Source organism: Eurosta solidaginis, chromosome 5 (genome assembly GCF_040869045.1).
Source record: "Eurosta solidaginis isolate ZX-2024a chromosome 5, ASM4086904v1, whole genome shotgun sequence".
Classification (NCBI taxonomy): Eukaryota; Metazoa; Arthropoda; class Insecta; order Diptera; family Tephritidae; genus Eurosta; species Eurosta solidaginis.
Window position 1 is genome coordinate 174395818 of NC_090323.1, and position 12197 is coordinate 174408014.

Consider the following 12197-nt stretch of genomic DNA (forward strand, 5'->3'; position numbering starts at 1 on the left):
CCTCTTGCCACAATTACCTGATGCTTTGCTTCATATCCAAGGTTCGCCTCATTCAATCGACCTCCTACCCTCAAAAGCCCGCTTTTATCCAAAATTGGTCGTAGTGATTCCAACTTACTATGTTCCGGTAACCTGTGCTCCTTTTTTAACAATACCAATTCTTTGTGAAAATATTTCTCCTGCGAATTTCTCAGTAAGTACTCCATTGCCCACAATTTTTCTTGCTCGCTTGGTAAATCTACCTTCAATTTCATGCCCCTTAACCTGCACCTCTTTGCTGACTTTCTTATCCTATCACGAGTCGCCAATTTTGTCTTGACTATATCTATAAATCGCCTTACATATGCCAATACATTCAAAATTCCTTCTAGCCTGCTTTTATATTTCGTGATTGGAACAAGCTCACCACTTCCCCCCATTTTTGGCACAAAAATCTCCATCTCCTCATAACCTACATTTACAATGTGCACCTTAATTTCTGCTTGCCCATCCTTATTATTTTTTGATTTAGCCTGTTCAAACTTATCAGGTGGCCATTGTGTCTTAGGAAAAGATAACCACTTTGGGCCCTCCAACCAAAATCGATTATTAACCAACTCACCGGGTTCTAATCCTCGACTTAATAAGTCCGCTGGATTATCATCCGAACCCACATGTTTCCAACTCTTTGCCCCAGTATTATCTTGAATTGCTGATACGCGATTAGCTACAAATGTTTTCAAATTTCTGGGCATTTTTTCTAACCAGTAAAGCACAACTAGAGAATCTGTCCACAACGTATAATTGATCTCGCCCCAATCCATTGCTCTCTTAACCTCAACAACCAGTCTAGCCAATAACTCACATGCCGACAATTCCAGCCTAGGAATCGTCATCTTCTTTACTGGGGCTACTCTTGTTTTTGATACTATTAATCTACATTTAAAATTCCCATTTGCTTCCTTCGTTCTAGCATAAACAACTGCACCATAGGCTGATTCTGATGCATCAGCAAAGCCACATAATTCAACCTTCTCAGACATCCCAGTACCGAGCCATCTTGGAATTCTAAAATTTTCAAGTTTTTTCATCTCGCCCCAATATTTTCTGAATCTCATTTCTAGTTCAGATGGTAGCTCTTCGTCCCATTCTACTTTCAAGCGCCACAAATCTTGTATCAAAACCTTTCCTACAACAATTATTGGAGAGATGTATCCATTTGGGTCAAACAACTGTGCCACGCAGCTAACAACTACTCGTTTTGTTATAATACCTGGCAAGTCTGGTGTCTTAACTACAAATGCATATTGGTCTGGCGATATCAACCATACCAGTCCAAGCACCCTGGTTTCGTCCTCGAATTCAAACAAGCACTCCTCTTCTCCGGACTGCAAGGTCTTTATTAGTTTTTTACTATTCGATTTCCATTTCCTGAGTGTAAAACCGGCTCCACTCAGGATGTTATCCATTTGTTTCGCTAATGCCATAGCGTCTTGCTCACTGTCAGCTCCGGTAACACAATCATCCATATACATATCATTTATAATTGCTTCAGCAGCTTCACAGTAATCTTTCTTTGCATCTCTTGCACACTGAATTACTGCTCTAACTGCATTATATGCCGATGATGTCATACCATACGTCACAACAGTTAGCCAATATTCCTTCAATGGTTCTTCTCTGCTCTCGCGCCAAAATATTCGCTGCATGTCCCATTGGTTTTTAGCGATCTTAACTTGTCTAAACATCATCTTAATATCTGCACTAAATGCAAATCTATGCCGCCTAAACCGCGTTATAATCTCGCTCAGATCTCTTTGTAATTTTCCACCTAGCAACTGAATTTCATTGAGAGAAATACCTTTGTTAGTTCGGCAGCTTGCGTCAAAAACTACCCGAAACTTTTTCGTCACACAATGGTGCGGGATGTAATATGTCAACTCATTCTGCCCTACATGCTTATCAACCATTTTCATATGCCCTAACTTCTCATATTCTCTCATAAATTCAACATATTTCGCTCTAATCTCTGGCTCCTTTTCTAAACGCTTTTCTAAATATAGAAATCTGCGGAGTGCAATTTCTTTGGAACTGCCAATCTCTGTGATCTCTTTTAGTGGTATGGTTACCACGAACCTACCATCCCTATCTCTATAATATGTATCCAAGAAGATTTTCTCAACTCTCTCTTCTTCTGTTCGCATTGAATTCTCATTAATCTGATCCATTTCCCAAAACTTTGTTATTAATGCGTCTAGCTCTCTATTATCTTTGTAATTTACTGCTGATACTAGCTCACCAGTTTCATCATCAATGCTTTGTGCATATTCGCCGAAAACGACTATGCCCAAGATTGTATCCATTAATGCTATTCCATTTATGCCATCGCGAACTATCTTGGTAACAATTCTCGCAACAAAACTAGCCCCCAGCAACATCTGAGTGCTTCTTGATTCCCAGTATTCTGGATCGGCTAACCTGGTGCCCAACGAGTCATGTATAGGACCCAACCCTGAACCAAGTGGAGGGAGTAAGGGACACCACTGGCTCTCTTTAGGTAAAACCCAAAACTCTGCACCAATTTGGTCTCCAGATGGATACCAAGGCCTAATCAACACTATGGCCTTCTTGCTCACTTGGAACGGCTCTGCCTCAATACCAACCATTTTTTTAGTAATTGGTTTCGTGTCTATGCCATACCTCTGCTGTAATACAAAGGTAATCAAATTTATCTGCGCCCCAGTATCCAGTAATGCACGAACCGGCCCAAAATTAATGCCATTTACGACAACCATCACCATTGCTGTTGGCAACAATGCCTTTGCTTCTTCTTTCCCCCTATTGAAATTCATCAAATACTGTTCACAAGACAAATCAATTTTATTATCATTCATAGTATTATTTACTATTGCTTTTTTACTTTCTTTTTCTATCTTAGGTTTTTTCTCGCTTGGCCCCAGCTCCGCGTCCTCTCGACCGCTCACCTTGTCTTGCACTCTCTTGCCCTCTTTTTGCGTCTTAATTGTACGCTTTCTTGCCCCAGTTGATTGTCAATCCAATTTTTGTTTCGACTTGGATGCATAGCGCTGAATGTTGTTTACCTGCCTTTTTGGTTCCCTGTTTGGACACAATGCGCTGTTGTGCTTGGGCCTACCAGGGCATTTCCAACACTCTGCCTGGTAGCAATTGTTAGCACCATGGCCCCTTTTGAAACAGTTTGGGCAGAGGTTTCTCCTTTCAATAAATTCTTTCCTAGCCTTCAAGTTAAGTACCATGAATTCTGGGCAATGGTAAAGCATGTGATTTTCATTGCACACCTCACATATTAATACCCTATTTTTTGCGCCCGATGTTGATACGCTAACTCTAGCTCCTCTTTCATTTGCACCATTATTCTTCGTTTTCGTACTTGAAGTTGGAACCACTACTGCCGATTCAATTTTCCTGCGATTGTCCGAAGAGTTTGCTAGCGCCAATGCTTGCTTGTCCAAGAATGCTAGCATTTCATCAACTTTTGGCGTATCACTCTTCCTTGCGAGCTCCCATTGTCTTGCTGTCTCATTGTCCAAACGTTCATGCAACATGTGCACCATGAAAAAATCCCAGTGCTCTACTGGTAGTCCTTGTGCCTGGAGTTGACGACGCACCTCATGGGTCACATTGGACATGCGCCGCAAGTCGTTCTCCTTTATCTGCCCCTTGAGTTCCGGCAACCGAATAAAATTTCTTAAATGCTCGCGTCCTATCAAGTAGCTTTGGTCGTACATCTGATTCAGCCGCTCCCAAGCTTGAATATAATTATTACCCGAAAATTGCCATTGACCAAACGTTAATTTTGCTCTACCAACCAGTGAATTAGTCAGGTACAAAAATTTGAATGACGGATCTATTTTGTCATTATCATGCACAGCCGCCCTGAACCGATCACGAAAACCTGTCCATTTAACCATTGCCCCATCAAACTCGCCCCATGTATTTTTAATGTCGTTTTGTTGGACAGGCATCTGCACCTGCACGTTAATTGCTTGCGAATTTTTGTCTAGCCCCTCATCTTGCTTCATCTTGTCTAGCTCCGTCTGCATTTTAGCATGCGCCTCAAAATACATCGTTTCCACAACTGCCATATTTTGCTTGCAGAAGTGGTCTAGCGCCTCCTCGTCTACATCCTCAATTACAGCTGCATACTCTTCGTTATATGCCTGCCATGCTATCCGTAGTGAGGTAAGTCGCACCTTGATCTCGCCCACTGACACTTGAGTGAAATCAGTGTCATTTGCAAACTCTAGCGCACGCTGGATTGTAGCTGCATAGGACTTCAATTTCTTTTGAGATGCCATGTCTAAATATGAAACTTAAAGAAAGAAAACAAAAAAAATAATATGTTTGAATATAGTATCAATAATAGTGAAGTTTCGCACACAGGATGCAACTATGCTAACACAGCTTATTATTTTCTTCTATTTAACAAGCGCCTAATGATGGTCTTCACCAAGCCCTCAATCCATCACCTTGACCTGCCTACTAAGCTTTGATTCAAGCGCTTGCACCAATGCTTCCGGCTTGCATATATGTTTGAAAAATTCTAGCTCGCCTTAACCGTGCTCACCCATCACTAGTGCCAACTCAAACATGCAATTGCCGAAAGACTTTAAACACCTGCAGGTACACTAGCCCACTCAGTACACATGTACTACTATAAAATCTTGCCCCAAGCTCATCTTTTGTTTATGCATAAAAGATATTTTCTATTTAAGCCCCAATAACAGCTCAACTTATCTCACCATTGAAATTTATCTCCTGCCCTCCTTTTTGCCAACGGTTTTCTTTCACAAACTATTACCATCAAAGTGCTACATACAAATACCTGCTCTTACGCACATTGAAGCACACAAACACAAGCATCCAAGTAAGCAAAAATTTGCGCACACAATTTAATTTATTATCTCGCATGTAATCTTGTTCAAAAATGTATTTTTGTATCATGTACCATTTCTCACACCAAGCACACATACATATCCATATATATATATAACTATGTACATACATGTACACTCATGTCTAGCACACCAAACTTACATGCTTCAATATTATTGCATGATACAAAAATTTTCTTCACTACATTTTTCACCTTGCCGCCTAAGACTTGTTCGAGAAAGAACAACAAAGGCAACCTCATTACAATATATAAATCTTAGCAAGTATCTTGCACCTACTGTGTAAACGAATTACACATTTTTTTTTTTTTGAATGCACAAGAAAGGAAAGCAATAGCAAGAAGAAAAAACACGCAATACGCTGCAGTTGAATCTCGAACAAGCCTATGGTCACACAAACGCACAAATCCCATTATCACAACAGAATCAAAACTTCACCAAATTGAGACTATTCTCCTTTTATGCACACCCTCTCTTTTTCATATGTACTCTAAACCGATGCGCACAACATATTTTTCTCAACCCTCATAATATATGTACATACCAATATATTATTTACTCGTGCCCTTAGGACAAATCGCAATAGCCTTACACAAGCGCTCCTTTGTATCTTTACATATATACTCTAAACCGATGCGCACAACATATTTTCTCAATACTCATAATATATGTAAAGACAAATTCCTTCTTTTTTAATAAACTACCATCACGTCATTATAACTATACATATCTATATTTCAAAACGTTGCGCATAATATGTATTTTATTTTTTAATGCTCCAATGCAATATTTACTTGCGCAACCGAGACAAATCTCAGCATGCTTATACCTACGCCCCGTTATATTCTTACATATACATTTTACCGGCATGCGCACTGCGTATTATTTTCTACACTCTCAAAATATATACATATATTTCTTGCGCACTCAAACGAATCTCAACATGTTTTACATATGCCCCGTTATATCTTTACATATATCTTAAACCGACGCGCACACTATGTGTCATTTCCTACCTCGCAATATATGTATATGCTCCCTATATATGTATAGCTTAGTATATTATCTACTCGCGCACAAATTCCAACTATGATTATACATTTTACCATCATTTTCATTATTATTATTTTTTTTTTCACGCACGCACTTTTCAATTTATCTTTTTAAATTCTACCGAATTTTCTCAGTGGACTGTAATTAATTTATTTATCTATTATTTTAACGCTCACACTTGTTGACCGCTTGAATGCTTAAACACTTTTTATGAGCAGCCGTTTTAATTACGCAGTAACAAACTTCTTTCACTCAACTGGCTTTGATCCGTCTCGAAGGACCATAATGTTTTGTACTTACTATCGCATGTAGAAGTGTGTGCAACTGCACTCATACCATATGAAATGAAACGCACATATCTACAGGGAAAAAGGCCAAAGGCCAAAAAAAACCCTTTTTATTTATGCACCAATCTAGCACTCAACACGTATTGTTATTTCTGATATATATATAATTGTACTATAATTTATTTGCGCACCACACTACTATTTTATCCACAACCGTTCTAGCAACTCGCTGGCACCGCGTTCAATTCTCAACTGACTACACAGAACGATTCGCTCAATCCGAATCGTTATTTTTAATTCTAATGCGCAATAGTTTTTTTGATCATGGCAAGCCATGACATGTTCCACTCCAACGTATATTTTTAAAACGGTAAACTTATTCGTGCAGGCGCATTCTCCCCTGCGCGACATTTATGACGCACAGCGAGAAAATGCCCCTGTACGAAACAATCACAGTACATCAGTGCTATGACAAAAACCCTCACCACTAACAAAGCTCTAAAAAGAAATATGTAATTTTTAAATTAATATACTAAAAATAAAATAAAGCAATTTAATATCTATAAGAATTATTCAATGAAAAACTCAATGAATTTAAATTAAACTGCCGCTTAATTTTAATAAAAGAGACCAAGAAATTGTGTACCTAAGCGAAAATTGTGTTTATTGATAACAAAACTAAGAAGCTTAAAATAACTTTAAAGAACCGCTGATCCATTGACAAAATATTTTCACGTCCTATCTGATATTTAAATCAACATATGCGAAAATGTTTGAACTAGACTAACGCACATCATTTGCTGTCGTATATATTAAACTCAAAATTCATTAAGATAATACCGCTAATTCCTCCCTACAATACATTCATATATCGAAATATTTTAATATTCAACGACCCTGCAAAAATTGTTGGATTACATGTTCCATTTTCTTCATGTTGGAGTACTCTAACAATACTCCTTTGCAATGCGTTTGCGGACCACCATCAGCCGATCATTGCTCGTTTTTTAACGACCGTGATCACGACACGATGACGATCGAACAGAGTTGGCAAAAGTAAAATATTGCATAAAAATAACTGATAATAAAATTTTACTATGGCAACTCTGATAAAATTCAACAGCGCACTGGTTTTATGTATACATACTTTAGTCAAAGATGAATGGATTTGCAACTCTTTGTTTCGAGAGAGCGCTGTCAAAATGCACATTTTTTATAACATTTATCAATGATGCCACTCCAAACAAAAATGAATAAATCTGAAAATGGGGATTTTTGACATACATTTCGGCGATTATAGTTTCAATCATTTAATAAAATGATAGTCGTAAAATATTTATTTCCTTAAAGTTATTTTACAATAATACGACTATTTAGAGTTAAATATAAACAAATGTAAGTAAAATTTACATTTCGATTAAATTAATTAGTCAAATATTGTAACGCATTTAACTCGCAGTGAAAACCATATATTCTTTTGAAATTTCAGTAAATCGGACCTATGATATAATAGTTAACATTATTTAATGGATAGGGCTTATCCTACATGTCTAGCGTTCCAGGTTCTGTGATCAAAATGGACTGGTTGCATCGGGAGTTCATATTTACAAAACCTATTTTTAGTGATAACTTTTGAATGGGAAATAATTTTTACCCTCCACCTTCGAACTAATAATACTTACACTAAAACAAGTATTTTTATCCTTTTTCCCATAATTTTTGAACGCTATTCTACAGTTGTAGGTCAAACTAAAGTTTACCAAAATTTTTGGCACGTTTTTCGTTTTGGCTGGCACATTTTTTTTTTCTGGCACCCGCTTCAGCTGGCGCGAGGGATTTATCTGTGATTGTTGCCAGCAACAACTAGAAGATAAATCCCTCGTGAGAGCGAAAATATGAGAGCGTAAGCAAAAGATTCGTATCAATCTAATCTATGCTATAGTATAGAGAAATATTAGTTTCTTTATTCACATAAATGCTAAATAACATAAGAATATTCGTAGTAAAAAATATAAAAGTTGTATTGCCCCTCTTCATTTACTTTCATTTTAAATTAAATTCACTCCGATAATTCTTTCCGACACAATTCCTCTTTAGTACTTTGGCATATGATCCTCTGTGGGTGCTCCATGGAGTACTACAGTGAAAGTACTCTCACGTATGTACTCTATGGAATATTCACAAACAAAGCGAGAGTGGGATCACCTACTCCTCTCCTAGGACATCACAATGTTAATTGGAGCACATTTTTTGTATGACTACAGATTAGTTTTGGAATACTCCTATACTCCCAAAGGAGTATTCCTTACATTATTTATGGAGTACTCGCGTTTTTTGAAGGGGAAACATCGTCATTTTGTGTACTATTTGTTGGAATCATTCATAACCTTTAACGTCCTCTTCACTAATTACAAAGCCATTGCATAAACAGCAACAACGATGTATTAAATTATTATCACGTCAAAAAACGCAATTGATTCGCTTAAAATCTTTACAATTATCAATCAACTATTTACTAATTTTAATATTTTTTTTTTTAATTTAATTTTATGTAAGTACAATTTTTATTTTAATATTAAATTAAAAATTTTGCAACTATAATATAAATTAAAATTTTATAATTTTAAACCTTTTAAATTTTCAAATTTGTTTTAAGATTATTTTTATATTTTAGCAAATTGTATATAAATTATTTAGATTTACTTATTTTCTTTTTGGTTTAATATAAAAATATATATTTTATTTAAATTGTTAGCTCCCTTTCTAAAAAAATTCTTAAATATTTTCTAATTTTCAAATTTTTCATTTAAATTTGTTTTCATATGGTTCTACGTTCACCAATACGAACTCGTAATTTTACAAATTCGGAAAATCAAAATAACAACTATACATATAACACAATGACTCACAATACAACTGAAAACTCTAACACTAATACAGCACAAAACAACATTTCTAATAAAACACAAGATACTTCAACACAAGATAACATAAGAAATGTTTCTTCTACTAAATCTATTAGACTGCCACAATTTTGGCAAGAATCTCACGATTGACTGATTTTTACTTGTTGAAGGACAATTTGAAATTAACAATATCAATGATGATAATTTAAAATTTCAAAATGTTTTAGTTACTCTTCAACGAGATACTATATCTAAAATTTTAGACGTTATTAACCCGAATGATGATACAATCAAAAAAATTGTATGTGAAAGATTTTCTCTTAGTGAAGAGAAACGATTAGAACAATTATTTTCAAAAACTGAACTTGGTGATCGTTCACTATCTGAATTATTCAGATTTATGAAATCACTTATAGGTACTGACTCTATTGTAAGTCAAGAATTACTTTTCAAATTATGGACTCGTAAATTGCCACAAGAAATACAAATCAATTTAACTTCTAGTAAAAATCAAATTAAAGATGAAGTAATTATTTTAGCTGACAAACTTTTTGATTTAATCAACAAACCTCATTCTTCCAAATCTCATATAGTTTCAAGTATAAAAAATAATATTTTAGAATACGTTAAAAATTTATCTGAATTAACTACGGCTATTTATCAAAATTTAAATTAAATTTCTTATGATATAAATCAATTACAAATCCGTTCAAGATCTAAAGATAGAAATAGATCCAAATCTCGAAATTTTTCAAGATCCAGAAATTTTTCAAACAATCGTAATTTTAATTCACAATGGAATATTTGTTAGTATCACACAAAATTTAAGAATAACGCTCTTAAATGTATACCCCCATGCAATTTTAATCAAATAATTCAAATTCCGAACAAAATTTAAACTGAAACAATCCATTATGACGGTAACGGATAATGGAACTGTAATCGCTGGATGGGTTTAGAAGTCCGAATTAATTATTAAAGGCAAAACGGTTCAAAAACGGAATAGTTACGAACGGTTTATTCTGCTGTAGTTTGTCCAGCTCACGATCAACGATTCATTCCAAATTAAATTCGTATAAACTATCAGCAGTAGAAAAAATATGACAGTACATTGACACGAAATTCAAATAAAATTATATGCTAAGTTCTTATGATCTATAAAATATTTCAAAGTATAAGTACATTTGACAAAGTATCTCATCAACAACATTCCCACCCCCGTGAATCAACTGGATTCACTAATTACAAGAAACGTCCAGAACGGCCAACTTAGACACAGCTCGCCGTTTAACTCCTGTATTCGTTCGTACGTCGACTTGTCGTATCTCACCATCGTGGCCAGGATATATTTCCTCCACTACACCACGGCACCATTCCCTTCGTGGCATTTTCGGATCACATAGAAATACCAGATCACCTTTTTTGAGAGGATTCGTCCGCTGGCACCACTTCACGCGACGTGTCAATGTGAGATACTCGGATATCCAGCGCTTCCAGAAATGGTCGCGGAGTTGACGAGCAATACGCCATTGTTGACGCATTGAGAAGGTATCAGTTGAAACTCCGGATGCACATGGTGTCTGTGCGGTATTAGCCGATCCCAATAAGAAATGGTTTGGCGTTAACGGCTGCTCCTGATTCGCACCTACAGGCAAGTTTGTGAGAGGGCGGGAATTGACACCATTTTCCGCCTCAATCAAGAAACAGTTGAAAGTATGTTCCTTTGGATTGACTTCTTTCATTGTTTGTTGCAAAACTTTCTTGACCGACTGAACCATACGCTCCCATGCTCTTCCTTCGGCCGGATTGTGAGGCGAATTGAAATACCACTTGACACCTCCTTTCGATAACTCACTTTGTATTCGATTGCATTCGAAGACTTCATAGAAACGTTTGGCTTCGTTGTTGGTGTCAACGAAGTTTTTTCCGTTGTCGGATCGTAGACGTTGTGGCACTCCTCGGCGATTTATAAAATTTCGAATGACGGTATACAAGAGTCGGTGCTTAGATCGTGAGCAATCTCTAAATGCACCGCGCGTATGGTAAGGCATGTGAAAAGAGCCACCCATCCCTTTTCTGTACTGCGCCGAACCGTCACGGAAACAGGACCGAAAAAGTCGAGGCCTGTGTATGTGAACGGCCTGACGTATGGCGTCAATCTGTCTATGGGAAGTGGTCCCATCAGCGGGTTGATCGGGGCAGCTTTTCGGAGACGGCACACTTGGCAATTGGCTATAACGCTTCGTAGAAGGGTTCTCAATCGTGGTACCCAATAGACACGGCGTACGGAACATATGGTAGCTTCAATGTTTTGATGGCCCATAAGCATGTGGTGATTCAGCACTACCAGTTTCGTAAATGTGTGTGTAGGCGGCAATATTATGGGGTGTCTAACGTCCATTGGCAACCAACTGGAAGCATCAATACGCCCTTGTACTCGCAGGATTCCTTTTTCGTCTAGATATGGTAACAGTTGTACCAGAGATCTTTGGTGTGATATACTCTGCCCATCACGAATTTGTTGAATTTCGGTATTGAATGCCTCGTTTTGGACGATACGACATAGGTGTTTCGCTGCTTCCAGATCACTGGTAGTCAATCCGTAGCAGTTACTCAAAATTGGAACTTGGCGTCGACATCTTTTAGAAAATAGGATTACTCAGGCTGTGGTTCTTATCAACCTGTTGAGAGACGAAAAACGATCAAAACTTATGAAGTCACAACTTATGATGCTTAAAGTGTATTGCGATCGCATCTCCTCATCTGGTTCATCGAGTTCAATAGCAGCAATATCTTCGGGTGGCCAGGTATTCTCAGGCTGGCGCAGGAAAATCGGACCATTACCCCAACGGCTTGTCGTGGAAAACTCAATTTTGTTGTTGGCACGTGTAGCTTCGTCGGCCACATTATCGGCGGTAGGGATCCATTGCCAATTGGATTCTTTAGTGGAGGCAAGAATCTCTGAAATCTCATGTTGCACGAATGGTTTGTATCTACGGTGGTTGCTTCGTATCCAATTTATGACGGTTTTGGAGTCA

The 12197-nt window shown here is 37.2% G+C and overlaps 1 protein-coding gene across 3 annotated transcripts; it reads right to left on the reverse strand.

Moving 5' to 3' along the window:
• Window positions 1-2835: 2835 nt before the first annotated feature.
• Window positions 2836-8835, reverse strand: LOC137233871 (uncharacterized). Of its 3 annotated transcripts, none has more exons than XM_067757360.1 (2): window positions 6267-8835; window positions 2836-4330 (listed from the first exon to the last, which is right to left on the reverse strand). In XM_067757360.1, exons 1-2 carry the CDS (start codon window positions 6298-6300, stop codon window positions 3030-3032), a joined length of 1335 nt encoding a protein of 444 aa, XP_067613461.1. In that variant the 5' UTR covers window positions 6301-8835; the 3' UTR covers window positions 2836-3029. The 3 variants fall into 3 exon arrangements, with proteins under 3 accessions (XP_067613461.1, XP_067613463.1, XP_067613462.1); XM_067757362.1 differs by lacking the exon at window positions 6267-8835 and adding an exon at window positions 5930-6228; XM_067757361.1 differs by lacking the exon at window positions 6267-8835 and adding an exon at window positions 5458-5923.
• Between the last annotated feature and the right edge of the window lie 3362 nt (window positions 8836-12197).

Bases quoted from the DNA above. Each gene is read 5' to 3' on its own strand.
- LOC137233871 (XM_067757360.1), bottom strand. From the start codon at position 6,300: ATGAGTGCAGTTGCACACACTTCTACATGCGATA. The intron at 4,331-6,266 runs GTAAGTACAAAA...TCTTTCTTTAAG, and splicing joins ACACACTTCTACATGCGATA to TTTCATATTTAGACATGGCA.